We start from the raw sequence: 20853 nt of genomic DNA, 5'->3' as shown, positions 1-20853 counted from the left end.
CTCCCGGACCTGCGGGGACAGAGAGAGGTGCGTCAGACCCGGCCGCGCCACCGCGGGCCCCCGAGGACACGAGTGTCCCCGTGCAACTGCCGGCCTCTCCCGCCTCGGCTCCCTCCCAGCCCACCATCACTAAACGCGAAGAGACAGGCTTTGATCTGCGGCGCTGCCTCCTCAGCACAAAGGGAGAAGGGAAAAGAAACCCCTTTAGCATAAACACGTTCCGAGTTCACAGCTCAAATCAAGCAGAAGCAGCTGTTAAAAATAGCTCTGCCTCGCCGGGGCTGGTGCCCCGTGTGCGGGGCGCGGGCAGCGGGAGGGCAGGGCAGGGGGCAGGGCGGGGGGCACGGCGCTCCTGTGAGGGACAGATGGACAKATGGACACAGGACACCCATCGCACACGGGCACCAGCCCTGCGTGGGATGGACAAGGCGTGGGGCACCCATCCAGCATGGAGTGGGTGTGGGATCCTAGGGCATGGCCAGAGTGACACAGGGGACCCATCACGAGTGAGGCATGGCCAGATTGGCACAGGGATGTGTGTGGGGGGCATGGACTGATGGACCCAGGGGAGCTGTCATGTGTGGGTTGTGGCCRGACTGGGCACCAGAGGTGCTGGCTGGGCTGCCGGCCTGGGGACACAGCTCTGTGAGCAGTGGGAGGCAGAGGCTTGGGGACACTGAGTCACTTCGGACGCACGAGAACCAGCAGGAGGGAGAACCTCCGGTAAGGCCGGGGGATGTCACTGACACCGGCAGCGCTGCACAGGCGGCACAGGGGCAGGGTCACAGGGGGATTGCACCCAGCCATATCCCCGTCCTGCCACCATCCTGATCCCTGCCATTGTCCCCGTCATCACCTGTCCCTGCCACCCTTCCTGCACAGCTCTGCAGGCTCCTCCTCGCCACACCTGCAAGACAAATTGCTCTGCAGCCCTATCCCAGACGTACCCCCAGCACCCAGCCCTGTGCCCACCCGGCTCTGCCTCTGCCCACCGGGTCGCCAGAGGCTGCCCCAGCCCATCACACTGCCTGGGCACCACAGGGCACACAAGGCACCCTGCTGGGATGTCCCGGGGTGCAGGGGAGGCTGGCGGCTCGTTTTGGGATTCAGTGCCAGGGATAGAATGGGGGAGACAGAGATGCCAGCGGCGGCGACCAGTGTTTAGCTTTGTCGCACCACACCATGTCCCGTGTCCCCTTGGTCCCCGCCCCAGACCACAGTCCCCGCAGCGCCCCCGCACCCTCTCAGCACTCCGAGGCGGGATCCTGGCTGGCTCCGCAGCCCCCCTGCCCTCCCTGCGGGCGGACACGCGGCTCAGACACCCCCGGTCMCCTCCCTGCCTTGCCTTGCCTTGTTCTCGCTGGCACGAAGCGCTGACTCAGCACAGCAGCCCGGAGTCCCCAGCGCCGGAGCAGCCAAACTTCCAAGCGCTGCGTGCCGGTGCCCCGCGCCTGCCCACGCCGGCAGTGAGCGCTGACCCAGCGGAGCAGGGGGCTCACGCAGCCCTCCCTGCGCCCACCCCGGCCCCCACACCCCGCTCCGTGTTCGTCGGGATGCTGCTCCACGCGCCGCCCAGCCGCCCGGCGCTTCCCTTCCCGGGCTTGGAGCCGTGCCCAGACACCCGGAGATGTCTGTGAGGCAGGACGAGACGAGGGACGGGATGGGGCTCCTCGTTAGTATGGGCAGCAACAGGCGGAGCAGCGAGCTGGCTGGGGCCGGAGCCAGCGGCGCCCGTCCTCGCTTCTGCATCACCACATCCCTGCTGGCCCGTACCCCACGGGAGATCCACGGCCGTGGGCTGAGCTGCCCCCTGAAGCCCCGCCACAGATGTGGGGTCAGAATTCTGCTTGGCCACTGCTCGGTGCCCAGAGCTTGGTGCCCCCGCCCAGGTCCCCGGCAGCAYCCTCGGGGTGCCCGTGCCAGGGAGGGCAGAGGTGGCCACATCTCCGTGCTGGAGCCGAGCGCTCCAGAGGAGCCCGAGTGCGGCCAGCCCGCTCTGGAACGGGGCAGAGGGCGCTGGGAACGGCTCCAAGGGCCGGGCACGGGGCAGGAGCAGGACCAGCCCTGCGATGCTGCAGCGGGCACCTCGCCGAGCCGTGGCTGACGCAGCGCGGGACGAGGCCGTTCCCCCGCCGGTGCCGCAGCCGCGGCGCTGTCACTCAGCGGGGCCCCGCCGGAGCACCCTCGGCCTCCCGAACCGCCGGGAGATCAGAGACGAGCCACAAGGACAAAGGGAAGCCCATAAATTATACATGGAGCAACTCGGTTTGGGAACAGCTCTGAGGATGTCAAACACCCACGCCAGGACCCTCCCACGCATCCCAGCGCTGGCTCTGCGCTCTGCTTGGATTCCGTGCCGTGCTCGGGCAGTGTTTGCAGCGCTTTGGCATCTCTGGGCACAGATAACGAGTGGTGTTGGGATCGGGATGGTGTAACCAAGGGGCTGCTCTGTGTGATGGACTCTCCTGGGCTGTCCCTGAACCTGAGGAACCCGCTCTGCTGACGGGTCCGAAGCACATCTYGGATGCACCTGGTATCCAGCAATTCCCAGCTGCTCCTCCAGCACATTTACTGGACAATGGTGCTCAGTGCCTCACCCCCGAGGCTGCTGAAATCCCTCCAAGGTCCTGAGCCCATCTCAGCCCCTYCCAGGGTCCAGTCCAACAGCACTCCAAGGCTGTGGTCACCCCTCTTTCCGGGAGAGATCTGTGTAACCTCCCGAGGCTGGAGCAGGAGCGTTGGTGCTTCACTCCAGGGTGCCCTGCTGGGCTCTGTGCCCGCAGGACACGGGATATTGGGGTCCTCCTTGGTGTGGTCAGTGGAGAGTGACCTCAGGAGCGCCCAGGGTCAGCAGGTGAGCTGCAACCAGCCAGGGAATGGGCTCAGAGTTTGACTAATCCCCTCTGAAGGACGGCAGCATGAAGCAGGCACGCCAGTCAGCGCGGGGCTGCGGAGAACACGGCTCATCAAACCCATTTGCTGCCGGGCTTGATGAGGTTCCAAGTTTGGTCAGTGGAGGTAAAAGCCTTAGCGGAGCAGACTCGGATTTCTGTGAGGCATTTGACATTTCAACGAAGAAAGCAGGATAATCCCAAAGCAATGTGGCACATATTAAGTGGATTAAAACCAGCTAACCAGCACGTGTCTGCTTGTAACCATCCCACGRCCCCAGCCAGAGGGAAACTGAGGAAATGGGAGAAAATGAAGAGCGAGAAAGAGAAAAGGCCAGTTCAGAGGGAAGCAAGGAGCACGGAGGAGAGGCTGCGCAGGATGGGGCTCCGGGTGGCAGCTCCAGGCGCCACTCAAGGCAGCTGGAAATGAGTGTTGGCAGGTCGGAGGAGCAACTTCCTTAAAAAGCGAGGCCAGCTGGCACAGGAGCAGCTTGGAAAGGGTTTGCACAGCAGTGGACCCTCCATCTTAGCAACTTTTTAAGGTCTGAGTGTTTTTCTCCTCTGATTCCTACGGGAATTCCAGGTGCATGGATAAGGTGGGCCAGCAGGTCACATGKATGATGTACAGGTGACACCACTGTGACACAATGGATGCCATGAGTTCTGCAGCAGTGGGTTCTGCTGGATTCTCAGCGCACTTGGGAATGATTTCTCCTCCACTGAGTGAGCCCAGGAGCTGAGGAATCATCAGGAACCTCTTCTCATGGACATCACTGACCTTCAGCTCAGCGTTTGGGCTGTCCTGAACCCAAAAACACTGAGCACCCTGTGGCTGAACAGTGCCAGAGCCCCAAATCATGCACCAGTCCARCTCCATCCCCCAGCCCAGAGCCCTTTGACCATGAACTTTCCATACCATGTCGAGTGGTGGGATCCAGCACCTGGTCCTGCATTCCCTGCCCATCAACTCCTATGTGCAGAGGGCTTGGGAATCTCCCCTTGGAGAGCCCTTGCACTGGATTTCTCTGGCCAGTGCTGATGGATGGTGAATTTTGTGAGCAAGAAGCACTAAACCTGCCAGGTTTGCATCATGGGACTCAGCTCAGAGGTCAGAGCCCCACTTCACACGGTTGTGTCTGGGAAGTTACCTGCCAGCTCCAGCCCTTTCTCCACCTATCCTGACCCTCACCCTCCCTGTAACGCCTGTGGCAGAGGGAAAACTGAAGTAGACACATAAATCCTCTCCTCAGGACACAGGAAACCCGGAGATGAGATTTATGAGAGGAGGAAGTCAGATTGTCCTGGAACGGCAGAGGAGAGAAGTGAATGACCCAGCWCTGCTTGTGAGGTAGTGCCTTTGTGGGGCAACACATCTGATTTTCCTGATCTCCAGAGAGGAGAGAGGCACTGCYGGCAATGGAGGGGCAGGAGCCAGGCTGGTGACACATCACTCCACAGCAGAGCCTAATCCTGCCTTGGCTCCAGGACGACTCGAGGCGTTTGTTCTCGGATCAGAGCATGTGTGGGGCTCGAGGATGGAGGACTTGGAGCAGCTCCTCGGGCAGCTTGCACACCCCAAATCTGGTTCCTCGCTGAGGAAGCTCCACCACGAAGCCAGCTCATGCCCTGCCCTCACRCTTCTCTTGGAGGCTCTTCCAGAAGCTGCTGGGAGCCTCACAGTCCTCCTCATTTCCTGCAGGCACTTAATCACGGCCCTTTTATATCCGACTGTAGCCGTGCCAGCGGAGCGCTGCCGCTCGAGCAGCTCTTCTCCCTCGAGGAGACGCTYCTTCTCCAGCCACATTCCCGGTGCTCCACAGGTCCAGCTTGGCTTGTGTCCCCAAGGCCAGCTCCCCATGTCCCTGATGGACCTCACCTGACCCCCTCAACAGCGCTCAAGGCTCTGCTGGACAAACACTTGGGCTCTCCCAGCCCCTCTGGGTGGCCCGGCTGAGGACACAGGTGCTGTCCCTGTCACCGGGGCCATGCCCGGCGTGCCTGTGCCCCTCAGCCTCCCCAGCCCCACACCGAACATCGCCCGGGGGCTCCAGGAGCGGCGCCGGCCCGCRGGTCCCGGTACGAGCGGCGGCTCACACGAGCCGAGGGATCCGCGCTCATCCCTATGTAGGTCACTGGCTGAAGTGCTCTGCGGGAACATTAGTCACTCTCCTGGCCACGGGGCCCACGAGAAGGCTCTGGCACCCGGCCGGGGCAGGGAACCCCCAACACCCGCCTCTCCACGGCACCAGCACCCGCGGGCTCCTCTCTGGGCCACCAGGCTCCCGGCTGCGCTGGCCACACAGCCCGTGGAAGGGATCCCATCGGATCCCATCGGATCCCATCGGCTGGGGAAGGAGGAGCGCCATCCTCCCGATGGGGCTCCGCTTCCATCGCTCCCCCCCGACTGCGGATGTGCCGGCGCTGCAGATGGAGCCTGCACACGGTCAGGGAGACGGGAGTACAAAGCCTCTGCACGAGCCTTCAGAAGCTGCAGAAGCCAAATTATTCCTCTGTCTCCCGTGGATGCTAATACGGCTGTCATGGCAGTGGTGTGTCTCTGTTCCCTCCGCTACCTGCTGGCGTTCCCACCTCTCTGCCAGGCAGAGGAGCGTCCGTATCKCCGCTTTGATGAGACATGAAGAGGTAGAGTGACCTGCCTGGGGGAGCACGGGCAGAGCGGGGCAGACAGTGCGTGAGGAGCGGGAGCGGCTCGGGAGGAGTTTGTTCCACGTCCCAAAGCTTCCCTCGGCATCGTGGAGGAGCAGCAGAGCATCCCCGGAGCTGCTGCCGGCGCTGAGGTTCAGTGCCACCCTCGGGGCTGCTCCGGGAGGGAGAACACCCTGCTCAGCTGCTTCCTTCCCAGGGAATGTGGCCARTACCATCCTCCTCTGAGCCCTGGACATGCCCTGCTTGGCTACACGGACCCAGGAAGGCGCTTGGGAGGGAGATCCAGCCCAGAGAGATCGGATGGTGCCCAGCACCAAAGCTCAGGGCTCTGCTGGTGTYTCCAGCATGGGCTGATCCTGCAGCAGTGACAGGACAAGGGAAGTGGGACACGGCACAGAGASTTTGGGGCACAGGAGACCCAGCTCACCTGCAGACCCCCGCAGCCCTGTTCATTCTGGGGAGGATGTCTCACCTCTGGAGAAGGGGCTTGGGCACCCATCTGAGCCCACCAGGGTGCGAAGCAACCTCCTGGGCCAGGGGAGCCTGGCAGACCCGGGCTCTGTGGGCTCCCTCAGGCCACAGATCACATCAGAAAGCCACAAACCGTCCCCAGAAGAGCACACTTCTGGAAAAAGCTGGAAAGGCTTCACCGCCCGGCAGCTCCCGCGGTGCTCCAGCTGCCCCTGCACACACCGGGCCAGGCTCGGGGSGCTCGGGGTCCCCCTGGGGCAGCCCCCGTCCCACCAGCACCCACCGGCCCCGGTGCCRGCAGCCAGCGGCGCGGCCTCTGCAGCTGCAGCTCCCAGCACCGAGAGCGCCCTTCCAGAATACAAATTCCTGCCTTTAAGTGCATTCCCAATGCCATCGAGCAGCCTGYCCCGCTTTATCTCCATGCGCTTCAGACAATGCCGGCTACCGGGGGAATTTGGGAATTAGCAAGTGTCTTCTTTCGCCTCGTGCCTCAGTTTCCCCACCACCAAACAGCCCGGACCACACGGATCTTCTCAAACACACGAAGCAGGCTCTGCCCACAGCACTGGTTAGGACTGGAATAGTGTTGTTAACAGGGAAAGGAATAGATCCACTAATTATCTGTGGCCTCTGGATGCCACCATACTATTAAGTAATTACAATAATTATCATTTGTAAGGAAGACAACCTCAGTCCAAAGGAGCTTGTGCGACGAAATCCACCGGGCTCCTCCGAGCGCGCCCGAAGGACGAACGCTCCCTGCGGAGAGGGGACTCAGGGAAGGGCCGGAGGTGTCAGCCTAAGCCCGGCTCTGCCCGGGGATCCTCCCTGCTGCTCCCGGCCCCGCTCCTCGGGCGGTCCCTCCCGTCCCCTGCCGCCGCGGCTGTGCCGAGGGGCTCATTCCCGTACCCCCGGGAGGGGCCGGGTGTGGAGATCGCCGCGATCCGCCGCTGGCTGAGCACGCTGTGCCCCTCGGAGCCAGCAGCTGACACCGATGTCCCCGTATGTCCCCGCGCTGGCACAGCCGGGGCCCGGTGGTTACTCATACGTGTCCACCTCGTGCTCCCAACACAAAACCGGCTCCGCGGAGCCCTCCCGGCCCCTACCGGCACCGCTGCCGGGAACCGCGGCTCTAGCGGGGTTTGCGTGCGTTCCCGCGGGGAGGATCGGGACCGGAGCACCCCGGGAGCTGCGCATCCCCGTTTGGCGGGACTGCCTGGGGCTCGCTCCCGCATCCCGGAGCCCCGCCGGCGGACACAAGGCCTTGGGCGCGGATCGCGGCGCCGGGAGCTGCCGGGAGCAACGTGGGCTGAATYCCTCCAGCCCCGGCCGGCGTCACCGCGGCGCGCGGTACCGAAAGTGACATCCCTGGATCTGCGTGTGCGTGTGTCACCCGGCACAGCCCCGGCTGACGGACGCGTCCCTAACGCGGGGGAGCGGAGATGAGCCCGCCCGGCCGCTCCCCGGAGCGGCTCCCGCACGCAGCCCCCGCACGCAGCGACCCGGCGAGCGGCGGGGCCACGGAGCGGGGCGGGCAGGGCGAGGCTGCGGCACCGCGCCACGGCGTGGGGGTCTTCGGCCCCTCTAACACAGCAGCTCCCGCCACAGATGCACCTCCCTCGGCAGCACACCGTGACACCGTTCCAGCGCGGCGGTGTCCCCCAGGGATCCCCGCCAGGGCAGCCGGCGGCCACCTCGGTGCGGGGTGCCCGGCGCAGGGGGCTCGGTGCGGGGTGCCCGGCGCACGGTGCCTGCTATAGGATGCTTGCTGCTCGGTGCCACCGGCCCCTTGCCTCCCGCAGTTCCCCGGGCAGCTCCTGCTCGGCGGGAGCAGAGGAGGGGAGGACAGAGAAGTGCCGCGACCCCCGGGGATGCGGGGACACCGAGGATCCCCCTCGCCAGYCCAGCTCGGCTCCGAGCCCCGGCCCCCGCGCATCCCGCGGGCCGAGGGTGCCCGCACCGCTCCCGCACCCCCCGGGGTCCCCGCACCGCCGCGCAGTCCCGGTTGCGGCKCTCCCCGTACCGCGTCGCCCCTCCCGGCCCCGGGATTCCCACGCGCCGGCCGCGGGGCCGCCCGGGGTCCCGGTACCGGCCCGGAGCCGCAGGGCCGATGCCCGCAGCTGCCGGCCCAGCCACCGCCCCGATCCCCGGCCGAGCGTTCTCCCCATCCCGCCCGTACCTGGTGCTCGGCGGCGGCGGCGGCGGCGCGGGTCCGACAGCGGCGGGCGCGGGGCTCGGCGGGGCGGGGCGGGGCGGGGCGGGACGGGGCGGTGCGCACTGCCCGGTACCGGGGCGGAGCCGGCGGGGGCGGAGCCGGGCGGGGGGCGGAGCGCGCCCGGGAGCCGAGCCCCGGAGCCCCGGAGGAGTCCCGATCCCGGCACCGGGCGGGTTCTGCCCGGGCGGTGCTGTGGATGCCCGTCCCGGTCCCGCGGGCCCCGGCGTGCCGGTGCTGCTGCTCGGGACAGCGCTCGGCGGGGCGGCGGCACCGCAGGGATTCCCGAAGGAGCGGGAGCTGTTGGGGTTTGATCCGTTTGCTTTACACGAGAGAATTCCCTGCAAACCCGCTCGTAGCCAGGGCTGGCCGTGTCCACGATGTTCCCCCTCTACGCCCCATCCCAAGCAGCTCCCGGGGCTGCCCRGGGTCACCTCGGTCACCAGCACCAGCCACATCCCTCCCCGAGCAGTCCGCTTTGGGCTCAACGCGGGTGGCAAGGTCTGGTCTGGGGCTGCCAGGAGGCTCCGTCTCTGCCGGAATCCAGGAGGAAATTCCGGCAGTGCTGGATGTGCCGTGCCTGGAAGGTGCGTGTGGCACCTGGGATGGGCGGTGATGCCCAGCGCTCCGTGCTGCCCTCACAGGACTCAGGCACGGCACTCTCCGGGGACTGGCACCTTAAGCCACCCACAAAGCTCCATCACTGGCGCACGGCAGGGCCATCGCATGCAGGACCATGCTCTTATCACAGAAACAGCTGCCCTTTYCTGCAGTTTCCAGCCCTGAGTGCACTCCCAAGACATCTTTCCAGACAGCATCCTGCTCCTGTGCACCCCGCTCATCTCACTGCAAAGCTGGCCTGGAGAGGAGCTTTGCTCACCTGCAGAGCCTCCTGGAGTGGAGCTGAAGGCTCTGTTTGGGATCCTTCACTGGAGGTGCTGCAGGAGGAACCTGCTTGCCATTTTCAAAATGCCCTTACATSCACAGATTGCCTTAAATTACCTTAAAAACGGCACAGGCGCTCAGCACCACTCTGTAGTTATACCTGTACCCACCCCCCAGCATCACAGTGGGCGCTGGAGCCATCCCATCCCTGGAGTGGGATGCACAAACTGGGAACTGGGGATGAGTGGGGCACGAGGAGAGAGAGGTCTGGGCAGCTGGGGAAGAAGGGGCCAGGGAAGGCAGGGGGTGAACAAACCCCAGGGCAGTTGGGGCTCCAGGGAATGAACTGACTGGAGGAACAAGGCGAGTGCTGGGTGTAGGATGCAGCATGGCCTGAGCAGCTCCTGTCCCCYAGAGCCACTACGTGGCCTGCATGGCCTCCATCCTGAGCCAGATGGACAAGGACCACTACAGCACCTACATCCAGGCGTTCCCCTCCCGGCCTGAGCTGATGGTGAGTGCTGCCCACTGCAAGGCTGAGCCCTCCAGCACCAGCACCTCCCTGAGGGCACTGCTTCCAGCCCAGCTYCTGACATCCCTCCCTCCCTTGCAGGATTTCCTCATGGAGACCTTCATCCTTTTCAAGGACCTGATTGGGAAGACGGTGTACCCTTGTGACTGGATGGTGATGAACATGGTGCAGAACCGGTGAGGAGCTGGGGAGGGACCTGCAGGGGGCTGCCAGGGCTGGCTGAGCACATGAGACACCTTGGGGCAGGTAGACACCGGAGCATAGCTCTGGGTGTGCACTACAGTTTCCCATTTTCCGGGATTTTTTAGCCAGGTTGGATTTTTTAGCTCTTTTCCCCCCCGTTCTGGATCCTTTCCTTTGATTTTTCWCCTCAGGGAGTTCCTGCGTGCCATCAACCAGTTTGCTGTGACCTTGACAGAGATGTTCCTGAGCAACAGCAACTTCGAGCTGCAGGTGGGTGGGCACTGCCTCAATCCTGGTTCGGTCCATGGGGGTTAGGAAAGGACCCAACCTGACCCCTGCCCCCTGTGCCACCCAGCCTGGCATTCATCCCTGTGCTTCCCCTGCAGCTTTGGAACAATTATTTCCACCTGGCCGTGGCCTTCCTCACCCAGGACTCCCTGCAACTGGAGAACTTCTCCCCGGCCAAGCGCAACAGAATCCTGGCCAAGTGAGTCCCCTGACACCTCGGGGGTGCCACCATGCCACGAGGTCAGGGATTTTGGGCTGTGCTGCACCCCGAGCTGCAGCGATGCTGACCGATCACGGTCCCGGCAGGTACGGGGACATGAGAGCCACGATTGGAGCGTCCATCCGGGACATGTGGTACAACCTCGGTGAGCTGTGGGGGGCGGTGATGGGGGGATTTTTGGGTCTCTGTGGAGTGATGTCCATAGTGCCATCCCCAGAGTGTTTGGGGAGTGGGGTGTTGCTGCTGTGGGTGTGGGATCCCGCGTGGGTGTGGATCTGCCCCAGCCCTCCCCTGCCCTCCCAGGCCAGCGCAAGATCGAGTTCATCCCGGGCATGGTGGGGCCCATCCTGGAGATGACGCTGGTGCCCGAGCAGGAGCTGCGCAGCTCCACCATCCCCATCTTCTTCGACATGATGCTGTGCGAGCACCGCCTCACCGGGAGCTTCAGCCGGGTGAGGAGCGAGGCTGCTCGGGGGAGCGGGATGGTGGGATGGTGGGATGGTGTTGGAACCACCCACACCCGGGAACGCGGATGGGAACCGCCTGCACCGGGCGGTCTGCGGGAGGGGCTGCTCCGAGCTCAGCCCATCCTCGTCCCYTCTCCGCAGTTTGAGGACGAGATCCTGCGCAGGCTGGACAGCGAGGTGGAGGGCGGCCGCGGGGACGAGCAGTACATGCAGCTTTTCAGGAGCATGTGAGTGTGCAGTGAYGAATCTGTCACCTTGTCCCCAGGGCGCGACCCTTTGCTGCCGTCCCACTCCTCCTCACGCTGTGCCCTGACCCGGAATGGGCCACGGGGSAAAGGGACCAGCGAGGAGGAAGGCTGGGGTGTGAGCAGCATCGTGTGCTCCCTGCACACCTCTGATGGTGTGCAGCCTGTCCTGTCCACCCCAGGTGTCACCCCTGCCCTAGGTTTTATTGTTATCCCCACCCCGGGAATTACTCCTGACCCAGGAGTTATCCCTGCCCCAGGAGTTATCCCTGCCCCGGGAATTACTCTTGCCCCAGGAATTACTCCTGCCTGGGTGTTGTCCCTGCCCCAGGAATTACTCCTGCCCCAGCTGATGCCCCTGCTCTGCCCAGGCTTTGCCCCTGCCCTCTGGTGCCGAGCAGGGCGGTGCTGGGAGCACTGCAGATGTGGCACCTGCGGCTCCCTCTCCTCCCCAGCCTGCTGAACTGCTGCCAGAGCCACCCCGAGCTGGCCAAGCCTGGAGAGGACTTTGTGGAGCTGGTGAGCGGGCTCCTGGAGCGGCTCCTGGACTACCGGGCTGTCATGAATGACGAGAACAAGACCTACAGCATGAGCTGCACCGTCAACCTCCTGGTGGGCATTTGTGCTCTGCTCTGGCTCCCTGAGGCTGGCAGGGCTCTCCCCCATGTTTTCAGCTCTCTGGGGCAACCAGGGCTTGTTCCCAGGTTGCCCAGATTCTCAGGGCTGGTGGGATTTGTCCCTGCATCCCCTCCAGTCCCCTGGCACAGCAGAGATGGGGTGAACGTGCCAGAGCTGCCATCCCTTGGGAGTCACGGTGCAGCTCCCCAGGGCCATGGCCACCCCCATCCCTGTGTGGGGACAGTCCTGGCAGCCCTGTGACCCCGAGGGTGGGACCGTGGGGGGCTGTTGCATGTGCCACCCTTGGGGCCACTCACACGGGCTCGTCTGCCCTTCCACAGAATTTCTACAAGGAGATCGACCGCCAGGCCATGTACATCAGGTGAGTGCAGCCCCGGGGACAGTGGCACCACCTGGGCTGGGGGTCCCGAGCATTCCCAGYGGGGTGGGGATGGCAGAGTGGCCTGAGGGGCAGGGGGACGGGGCTCTGTCCCCAAACTGTGCTGGCTGTCATGCCCCACACCCGCGACTGTCCCCCCCAGGTACCTGTACAAGCTGAAGGACCTGCACATCAGCTATGAGAACTACACAGAGGGAGCCTACACGCTGCTGCTGCACGCCCGGCTGCTCACGGTGGGCACGGGKGGCACGGGGGGCRCGGGGGGCTGTGGAGGGAGGGCGGGCAGCCCTGTGTGACAGATCCCTGCTCCCCTGTGCAGTGGTCAGATGAGCCCAACGCAGCCTCTGTGCCAGGTCCCCACGGCCCCCACCTGCACACCCAGCGCCAGCTGAAGGAGGCTCTGTACAACCAGATCATCGAGTACTTTGACCAGGGCAAGGTGAATGTGGCCACCTACCCCTACATACCCTGGCTCTCTGGCCCCTGGCTCCAAGCCCCCAGACCCCATCCTCAAGTGCTGCAGTGGGGCTGGAGCTGCCCTGCAGTGAGCCTGGGCTTCATGGGTCACCCCACAGCCAGTGTCCTCCATCCCATCCCATCCTATCCCTATCCCATCCCATCCCATCCCTATATCCCATCCATCCCTATCCCATCCCATCCCATCCCATCCCATCCCATCCCATCCCATCCCATCCCATCCCACTGTACTGCCAAGGGCCGCAGCTGGGACATCCCAGGACAAAATCTTGATGGGGCTGGGGGCTCCAGGGCTGGAGATGGTGGGAAGCCAAGTTCTGCTGCTGCCACTGGACCCCCAGCCCCACGGGAGAGCCCTCTCTTCCTCCTCACCTCCCGGGGGGACAGGGATGCAGGCGTCCCCTCACCCTACAAGGGGGGGCCCTGTCCTGACCCCCTCTTCTCCAGATGTGGGAGGAGGCCATCCACATCTGCAAGGAGYTGGCGGAGCAGTACGAGAGCCACGTCTTCGACTACGAAATGCTGAGCGACATCCTGGTGGGTGCCCAGTTGGGATGGGGGTGCTGCTGGCAGGGCAGAGATGAGCTGGGGAAGATTTGGGGTCTGCAGGGCGCCATCCTGTCCCCATCCTGTGCTGCTGGCAGGGCAGGATGGCAGAGATGAGCTGGGGAAGATTTGGGGTCTGCAGGGCTCAATCCTGTCCCCACCCTGCTCTTATCCTGTGCTGCTGGCAGGGCAGGATGGCAGGGGAGGATTTGGGGTCTGCAGATCCATCCTGTCCCCATCTTGCCCCTCTCTCCCACAGCAACGGGAAGCCAAGTTCTATGAGAAGATCCTGAAGGTGCTGCGGCCCAGCCCGGATTATTTTGCCGTGGGGTACTATGGGCAGGGCTTCCCCACCTTCCTGCGGGTAAGCAGGGCTGGGAGCTGCTCCACATCTGCCACCTCCACACCCAAAAAATCCCAATCCTCASTGGCCTCCACCTGGGAGTGGAGCTGTGGACCACAACGCTTGGATTATCATCATCCAGCCCATTTCTTACCCACCCACTGTCCCATCCATGCCTGTCCTGGAGTGTCCTGGTGACCAGATCAGATGGTTTACACAAGTCCAGTCACTGTCCCCATCCACCCTCGCAGAAGCCACCAAATTTGTCAGGCAGGATTTGCCCTTAGTGACATTTCTTGGCMGGCACCAATCCTGACTCTCCATGTGCCTTCATTTCTTTTTCCTCCAGTTGCTGGGTTTGGGGAGATATTTTGTTTCTGGAGGGGGGTGTCTCCTGCTTGGTAGGGGGTTCAGCCCCATCAGTGCCCACACCCCAATACCCTGGTGGACAGCCTGAAGGCTCYCTGACCCCAYTCTGCGACACTKGGGTGAGCTGCCACCTTCCTCYCCTGCAGAACAAGGTCTTCATYTACCGGGGCAAGGAGTACGAGCGGCGGGAGGACTTTGAGATGCAGCTGCTGAGCCCCTTCCCCAATGCTGAGAAGCTGAAGAGCACAGCTCCCCCTGGCCCGGACATCACGGACTCTCCAGGGCAGTGTATCCTCTGTGTGCGGGGACGGGGTTGGGAGGGCGGCTCGGTCCCTGGTAATTACCCTCCATGTGGGAATTCCTGCAATGCGTTCCTGTATCCCTGAGGTTCCCCTCTCTGGGCCATGGAGCCCCTGTCCCCATCAGCCCCGTCCCCCTGGTGTGGCTCCTTCACTCCCACAGACATCCARTGCTTCACCGTGCAGCCGGCCGAGGGAGCCAAGGTCCGGCTCAAGGGCCGGAGCATCCCGGAGCAGATCACCAAGTGAGTGAGGAGCCCCTGCTCTGCTCCACGGGGGGTGGAACCCCATGAAATGGGGATCCTCTCCCATCTCTGCCCCTTCCCTCCCCGCAGCTTCTACAAAGCCAACCACATCCAGAGGTTCAGCTACTCGCGGCCCTTCAAGAGGGGCCCCAACGATCCCGACAATGAATTTGCAGTGAGTGCTGGGAGGGGCTGCCAGGACYCCCAGGAAAGCTGGGGGTGCCAGAGGAGAGACAGGGAACGTGGAATTCCTGTGCCCACGGAGGTGGGAGCCAGGGGTGATGGGAGAAKGGTGGGGAGTGACTGCTGCTCTTCCCACAGAACATGTGGATTGAGCGGACAACCTTCACCACCGCCTATCCCCTGCCCGGCATCCTGCGCTGGTTCGTTGTCACCTCCACTGAAATGGTGAGGAGGGGGCTGGGGGGCAGCAGAATCGGGGTGTGGGGAGCAGCAGAGGCGCTGAGGTTGTCAGGGACTGCTGCCGAGGCTCCGTGCGTGGGWTTTGTGCCTCTGTCAGACGCTCGGCCGGCATCCAGGGCGGCTCAGGCGCTGTGGCAGTGCGGATGTGATGTGCCCTGGCTGGGCTGTCACAGGGTGCCCTCCTCGGCTGTCACAGGCTGCTGCAGGCACAGCAGTGCACGGCTGCACGAGTGCTGCACGTGTGTCTGTTGTGTGCACCCCCCAAAGTGACACCGGTGGTTATTGGGGTTGGCTRTAGGATCACCGCTGCCTCGTGCCCCTGTGCTGGGGACAGGGAGCAGCATGGGCAGCACGTCCCCATTCTTGCTCTGGTCCTAAGGGTCCCAGGGGTTTCATGGGGTGACATGCACAGCTCCAGGGGTCCCCCGTGTGGGGCTGAGAGAGCCCACCCTGCCAGCCCTAAAGAAGAGGGTAAAGTGGCAGTGCCAGCGAGTGCTGCCCTCCCCTCCCTGCACACAGACCCTCATCTCCCCCCTGGAAAACGCCATTGAGACCATGATGAAAACCAACGAGAAGATCATGAGTGAGATCAATCGGCACCAGAACGACCCCAGCCTGCCCATCAACCCTCTGTCCATGCTGCTCAACGGCATCGTGGACCCCGCTGTCATGGGCGGCTTCGCCAAGTACGAGAAGGTGAGGACACCCAGGGGCTGTGTTGGGGACAGCTGGGCACAGCCAGGACTGGCACCAGCGCTGCTCTGCCATCCTCAGCGTGTGTGGAGCTGGGCCCWGAGGAACTGAGGAGGGTCCTTGCAGGCTTTTTTCCAGGAGTCCTACGTGCAGGAGCACGCTGAGGATGGAGGGAACATCGAGAAGCTGAAGGATCTGATCGCCTGGCAGGTAACAGGCGCTGCATTCCTCTGCTGGGGACAGCTGTCCCCGGTGTCCCCCGTCCCAGGGAGCCCCACAAAGTCCCCATTCTYCTGCAGATCCCGCTGCTGGCAGAGGGGATCCGGATCCACGGGCAGAAGGTGACAGAGGACCTGAGACCCTTCCACGAGCGCATGGAGCAGTGCTTCGAGCAGCTGCGGGCCAAGGTGGAGAGCCAGTACGGGGTGCGGGAGATGGTGAGTGCCACGGTGGGCATGGGGTGGGCATGGCTGGGGGCATGGGCCTGGCACCATGGGGGTGACACTGGATGAGCCAATGCAGGTGTGGGGCAGCAGGGAGCAGCTGGGTGAGGACACAGCTGGGGCAGGAACAGGGTGAGGGGCACTGGGCATGGGAGATCTCAGAGTCCCTGCGCGCCCCAGGAGTGGGCACAGCACTGCTGGGGWGTGGCTGGCACTGGCACAGAAGCAGGGCCGGTCAGAGAGGGCACTGCTGGCCCTGTGGAGCCCAGGGATGGGCTGGGGAGGCTCTGCCCTCTCATCCCTCCCGGTTGTGTCTCAGATGTTCTTTGAGGACCGGCGGAGTGGACGGCCCCGGTCCATAGCCTGGGTACCCRACTGGGACCGGCTGAGCCACGCTGGAGCCAGGCAAGTGCTGAGGGGAGCTCTGGCCATCCCCTCTGACCCCCTCACCCCTCCCTGCTGCACCTCCCTCGCTCCCCTCTGCCCCAGGTGCTTCTGTCCCACCTCCCCAGCCCTCTGCCCTCCCTTCCCTTTATGCCAAGAGCATCTCAGGGCTCCATCCCTCCAGGCCACCACAGTGGTCCTGTCCTTAACGGGGGCCATGAAGGAGAGACACCCCATGGACACTGCTGTCACCTGAGCCACCCTTTCTTATCCCCCAACCCTCTCCTGCTCTGCCATGGACAGTGCCAGTGCCTGGCTGAGTGCAGCGCTCCCAATGATGCTCCAGCTGGTCCATGGCATAGCCCTGCTCCCCCTTCCCCTGCTGCCCCTCACTGTCCCGTTCTCTCCACAGCACGGAGGTGCCCCCGACCCCAAAGCCTKCCCCCCGCCCCTCGGAGAGCGAGGAGCGCAGGAACGAGCGCAAGGAGAGCCGCTCCAGCTTCATCTTCGGGGCCTGGCGCCACGACCCACGCCAGTCCATCTCGGAGCTGCCAGAACCCAAGGTGATGCTCAGCACAGCCCTGGTGCTTCCCTGGGGCCCACTTGTGCTCTCCTGGGAATCCTGCTGCATGCAGAGCCTGGATGGGATCACTGGTGGCTGCCCCTGCTGCAGGGAGGGCAGGAGCAGAGGTTGRAGGGGCACCAGGCTGGAGCCCCAGGGCTGCATGGGCTGCTGTCCAGCCTGGCCCCGCAAGGTGCTGAGCCTCCCCTCTGTGCCCCAGGACGAGAAGTGGAGACTCTCCTGCAACATGAGCGAGAGCAGCCAGAGCTCTGATGGGAAACAGCCCTCACCAAGCCGACCTGCTGCTGCTGCTGCTCAGCCCAGCGCTGCAGGTACAACCTGCCAGGGCACCTTCCCGAGCCCCCACGGCCCCACGAGCAGGGCTGTGCCCTCCCACACCACCCCCGGGCTCCTGCATCCCGTCCTCGTGGTGGCACGGAGTGGGAGCAGAGCACATCCCCTGCTCCCTGTGGGGCTGCAGCCATGGMTYCCAGACCTTGTGCCACCGGGCTYGGTGCCAAGAGCTGTTCCTGGTGGRAACCAACCCCCTGCTCCTGGCTGGACTCACCCCGCAGACCCTTCTGCCCACACACTCACTGGCCCAGGCAGCCCAGGGCACTCTGATGGGCCCTACACACCCATTTAATTTCTCCTGCTTGCCCAGGCTCATCCCCGTCTCCCACTGGCTTTGGTGGCCGCGTGAAAAGCGCCAGCAAGCTCCCGCCGCTGCCCCGCAAGATCAGCCCCGCGGTGTACGAGACCTTTCTGGAGCAGAGCGACACCACGGCCGGAGGGAAGGTACTGGAGGGGGGTACTGGAGGGGGGATACCCCTGACCCTGGACCCCAGTCCCACCACCCTCACCCACCCCCCTCACCCCCCTCTCTGCTCACAGGCATCCACGTCCCCAACAGCAGATGGGACCAAAAGCCTCAAGTCACCGCCGCTGCCACCACCCAAGTCCAAGCGACTGTCCCAGCTGTGACCCAGTGCCACCTGCAGCTGCCCAGAGCGTCCCTGTGCCCAACCAGCTGCTGGCCTCACAGTCCTGCTTGATTCTCAACTGCTGGAGCACCTCTTGCAGCATTGGCACCCTGAGCATCCCCCATGGCAATGGGACTCCCTGTGTGCACCGRGCACTGCCCCAGTCTGTCCCCCAGCTCTGGCTATTGCCACCCTCCAGGTGTCCCCTGGGGCTGGGACCCACCTGGCCATGGATGCCACTGAGTTCCCACACCCACAGCCTCTCCCAGCCCCTCCCTCCCTCCACCCAAGCTGCCCACGGACTGTGCCACAGGCAGGGAGCCACCCCCCTTCCCAGCTGAATTTCTGAGCGATTTCTGCTCCTCTCTCCCCCGACAGCTCCCACCCCATTGTGCAGCACCAGAACCCATTTGTGGCTTGGGCAGTGACTGCACAGGACCTGGCCCGGTGTGCACGCTCTGCAGTGCCACCTCTCCTGCCCACCCCTGCCCCAGGCACGTGTCACTGCCCTGACTGGCCCTGCCACGCTCAGCTCCTGCCTTTGCACTGCAGCCACGGCTAATAAAGGGCAAACACATCAGCTGGGCACCCATGCGAGCCCCAGAACCCCCCCTGCTCGCCCACAGCCCACCCAGGGGCCCGTCCCCAGCTGGCACCACCCCAAAGCACAGGAACTCACTGTCCTGCAGCAGGGAAGGCCTCAGGAGCCCAATGGTCACTTTTCAAGCCGGGCTGTGCTGGCCAGGCACAGGAAGTGGACTCAGTGCTCAGTCCCTGAGCTGGCACAGGGCTCTTTATTCAGGTGGGCTCAGTCATATTTACAGTCTGTGTTACAGGGGGACCTGGACCCGTAACCAGGGGCTGGGGAGGGCAGGGGCTGCCTGTGGCTGGGAGCTGCCATCAGCAGGTTCCAGTCTATGGGGCACAGTGGGATCAGCTCCCGAGGTGAGGGCTGAGAGGGAGACAGGGGAGAATGCACCTCGTGCCACAAACACGGGGCATGGGAGTGGATGGGCTGCACTGGTGCCGGGCTCTCCCCACATTCCCAAGGGAGCAGTGGGTGCTGCCCGCCCGGCTCCTCACAGAGGGTTGGCTGAAGAGGCTGCCAGGCGCTTCCCAATGTAGATCCTGGATTGGAGAGAGTGACTGTGAGGTGCTGGGCCCCAGTAAGCCAGGAGCAAGGGGAGATAGSAGCAGACCACTGTGGCTGCTGGGAGCAGTGGTGCACGGACAGCACCCAAGGATGAGCACCCCAAATTCAGGAGTGTCCCCTCCTCCCCCAGTCCCAGGGTGAGACCTTCCAGACACTCACCCCAGCCCCAGAGTCAGCAGATGGCTGAGCAGGAGYGAGGGGATGAAGAGCAGCAGCAGCTCTGAACTGAAAAGTCTCTTCTTCCTCCCCACTGCACCTCCCTCCAGGCTCCACAGCACCGGCTGGGGGGAGCACACAAAGGCAAATTCCCTGGGAAAAGTGCATGGTTAACAGGGGCACGGGGACAGCAGGATAGGGGTGGTCAGCAGGTGACARTGGGGGACACGGCACTTACTTTGGGGACAGGTACCGAGGGCAGCGGGTACAGGCCCAGCCCAGGGACGCTGTCAGGCGTCGCCGCCTCCACTTGGCTTCCTCTGGCACATCCCACTGGAAGGAGACACAGAGCAGGTCAGAGCAGGGCCTGGGGGCACGGCAGGGTGTGGTGGGGACAGCTCCCTGACCTGCCGGGAGTGGGGACAGCCCGGGGGGTGCTGGCTGTGGGCAGGCAGCACCTCGCTCTCYGCTGACTGCTCGCTCCCGTGGCTGGCTCCGTCGTCATCCCAGGCTGGAGAGCCCAGCACGAGCAGGGTTCTGCAAACACAAACACAAAGCCTCAGTTGCTGAGCCCAGCCTGTGCCCCCATACAGCCCGGCTCCTCCTCGGGACTCACCCGTCGCTGCTCTCTGTCTCCAGCTGCGCCTCCAGCAGCATCCGCTCCACGTCGGCGTGGCAGGAGAACGGCGAGGGTGCCGGCTCGGGCTCGGGATAGCCTGGGCCACACCGCAGCTCCACCCAGGAGCCTGGAGGGGCTGTCAGCCCCGTGCTCACCCCCGTACCCCATCCCATCCCGGCCGGGAGCCCTCCCCGGCACACCCCGCACCCCTGCCCATAGACCGCGGTAGCACCAAGTGCAGTCTCTGACCCGGGACGTCCCACGCACCCCGGKGCTGCTCTCCCGGGGCCCGCATCTGCCTCTGCCCCCGTTCCCGTGGTGGTCACCAGCCCCTCTCAGGTCTCGGGTCCCTCGGCGCACACCAGCCTGCCCGGGATCCCCGTGCTCCCAGCGCACGTCAGCCCCCGGTAAACCCCGCCCGGGCTGCCCACTGACTCGCACCCCATCCACAGCGCACATCAACCACCCGGGACTCCCGGTGACCCAGACCCCGCCATGTGCACGYCAGCCCCCCGACCCCCGGGCTCCCCATTGTCCCGAACCCCGCGGTACCCGTGCCCACCCGGGTCTCCCATTGTCCCGAGCCCCTCGGTCCCCTGCCCCGCCCGGGACCCCCATCCCCCCGATCCCGCCCCGGTTCTCCCCGGTTCCCCCCGGACCGTCGTCGCCGGTTCCCGCCATGGCCCCGCGGGTGCTCCGCGCGCAGCCCCCGCCGCCGACAGTCACGTGACGCCCGCGAGCCCCCATGTAAATAAAACCACCGGCACCGGGAGCCGGTCTCTTAAAAGGGCCCCGGCTCCGCCCGCCGAGCCCGCCAGCCGCAGCTCGCCCGGCCGCGGGGGCGGCGGCCCCTCCGCGTTGCCACTTTAAGCGGCGCCTACGTGCGGCGCGCGAGCAGGCGTCGGCTGCGGCGCGTGCAGAGCCGCACGGAGCCGGCCGGTCCCGCCCCCGTCCCGGTGGCCCCGCCCCTCGCCCCGCCCCCGTCCCGGTGGCCGCACAGCCCGAGCCGCGCCGGACGCTGCCGCCGTTTATTTCCGCCGCCAGGGGGCGACCCGGCCCCGCCCGTCCCGTCCCGCCCC

The 20853-nt window shown here is 64.7% G+C and overlaps 2 protein-coding genes across 4 annotated transcripts in view; one reads left to right on the top strand and one right to left on the bottom strand.

The window, feature by feature from the left end:
* Nucleotides 1–18503, top strand: part of LOC130575445 (dedicator of cytokinesis protein 2-like) — a 46064-nt gene extending 27561 nt beyond the window's left edge. The window contains exons 28-52 of the mRNA XM_057369339.1: nucleotides 9542–9640; nucleotides 9740–9834; nucleotides 10033–10111; nucleotides 10228–10328; nucleotides 10436–10494; nucleotides 10653–10801; nucleotides 10958–11043; nucleotides 11517–11673; nucleotides 12021–12061; nucleotides 12222–12312; nucleotides 12399–12518; nucleotides 13004–13093; nucleotides 13362–13466; nucleotides 13961–14102; nucleotides 14277–14358; nucleotides 14449–14533; nucleotides 14680–14766; nucleotides 15301–15477; nucleotides 15601–15684; nucleotides 15774–15911; nucleotides 16237–16322; nucleotides 16714–16864; nucleotides 17084–17195; nucleotides 17528–17661; nucleotides 17758–18503. Of these exons, the coding sequence (XP_057225322.1) occupies nucleotides 9542–9640; nucleotides 9740–9834; nucleotides 10033–10111; nucleotides 10228–10328; nucleotides 10436–10494; nucleotides 10653–10801; nucleotides 10958–11043; nucleotides 11517–11673; nucleotides 12021–12061; nucleotides 12222–12312; nucleotides 12399–12518; nucleotides 13004–13093; nucleotides 13362–13466; nucleotides 13961–14102; nucleotides 14277–14358; nucleotides 14449–14533; nucleotides 14680–14766; nucleotides 15301–15477; nucleotides 15601–15684; nucleotides 15774–15911; nucleotides 16237–16322; nucleotides 16714–16864; nucleotides 17084–17195; nucleotides 17528–17661; nucleotides 17758–17847 (2640 nt within the window). The 3' untranslated portion in view covers nucleotides 17848–18503. The remainder of the gene's footprint in view (nucleotides 1–9541; nucleotides 9641–9739; nucleotides 9835–10032; nucleotides 10112–10227; nucleotides 10329–10435; nucleotides 10495–10652; nucleotides 10802–10957; nucleotides 11044–11516; nucleotides 11674–12020; nucleotides 12062–12221; nucleotides 12313–12398; nucleotides 12519–13003; nucleotides 13094–13361; nucleotides 13467–13960; nucleotides 14103–14276; nucleotides 14359–14448; nucleotides 14534–14679; nucleotides 14767–15300; nucleotides 15478–15600; nucleotides 15685–15773; nucleotides 15912–16236; nucleotides 16323–16713; nucleotides 16865–17083; nucleotides 17196–17527; nucleotides 17662–17757) is intronic.
* Nucleotides 18504–18620: 117 nt separating this feature from the next.
* On the bottom strand, nucleotides 18621–20711 carry LOC130575444 (BCL2/adenovirus E1B 19 kDa protein-interacting protein 3-like). Of its 3 annotated transcripts, none has more exons than XM_057369338.1 (6): nucleotides 20434–20711; nucleotides 19772–19901; nucleotides 19563–19692; nucleotides 19394–19488; nucleotides 19159–19280; nucleotides 18621–18974 (listed from the first exon to the last, which is right to left on the bottom strand). In XM_057369338.1, the coding sequence occupies exons 1-5, from the start codon at nucleotides 20519–20521 to the stop codon at nucleotides 19172–19174; spliced, it is 552 nt and encodes a 183-aa protein (XP_057225321.1). In that variant the 5' UTR covers nucleotides 20522–20711; the 3' UTR covers nucleotides 18621–18974; nucleotides 19159–19171. The 3 variants fall into 3 exon arrangements, with proteins under 3 accessions (XP_057225321.1, XP_057225320.1, XP_057225319.1); XM_057369337.1 differs by having other exon boundaries at nucleotides 19159–19308; nucleotides 19614–19692; nucleotides 20434–20710; XM_057369336.1 differs by having other exon boundaries at nucleotides 19159–19308; nucleotides 20434–20709.
* Between the last annotated feature and the right edge of the window lie 142 nt (nucleotides 20712–20853).

The sequence above is a fragment of the Malurus melanocephalus genome, unplaced genomic scaffold (genome assembly GCF_030028575.1).
Source record: "Malurus melanocephalus ecotype Western Australia unplaced genomic scaffold, MMel_1.1 scaffold_107, whole genome shotgun sequence".
Taxonomy (NCBI): domain Eukaryota; kingdom Metazoa; phylum Chordata; class Aves; order Passeriformes; family Maluridae; genus Malurus; species Malurus melanocephalus.
Note: the sequence above shows the minus strand (reverse complement) of the source record. Positions and strands in the feature narration are given on the sequence as shown.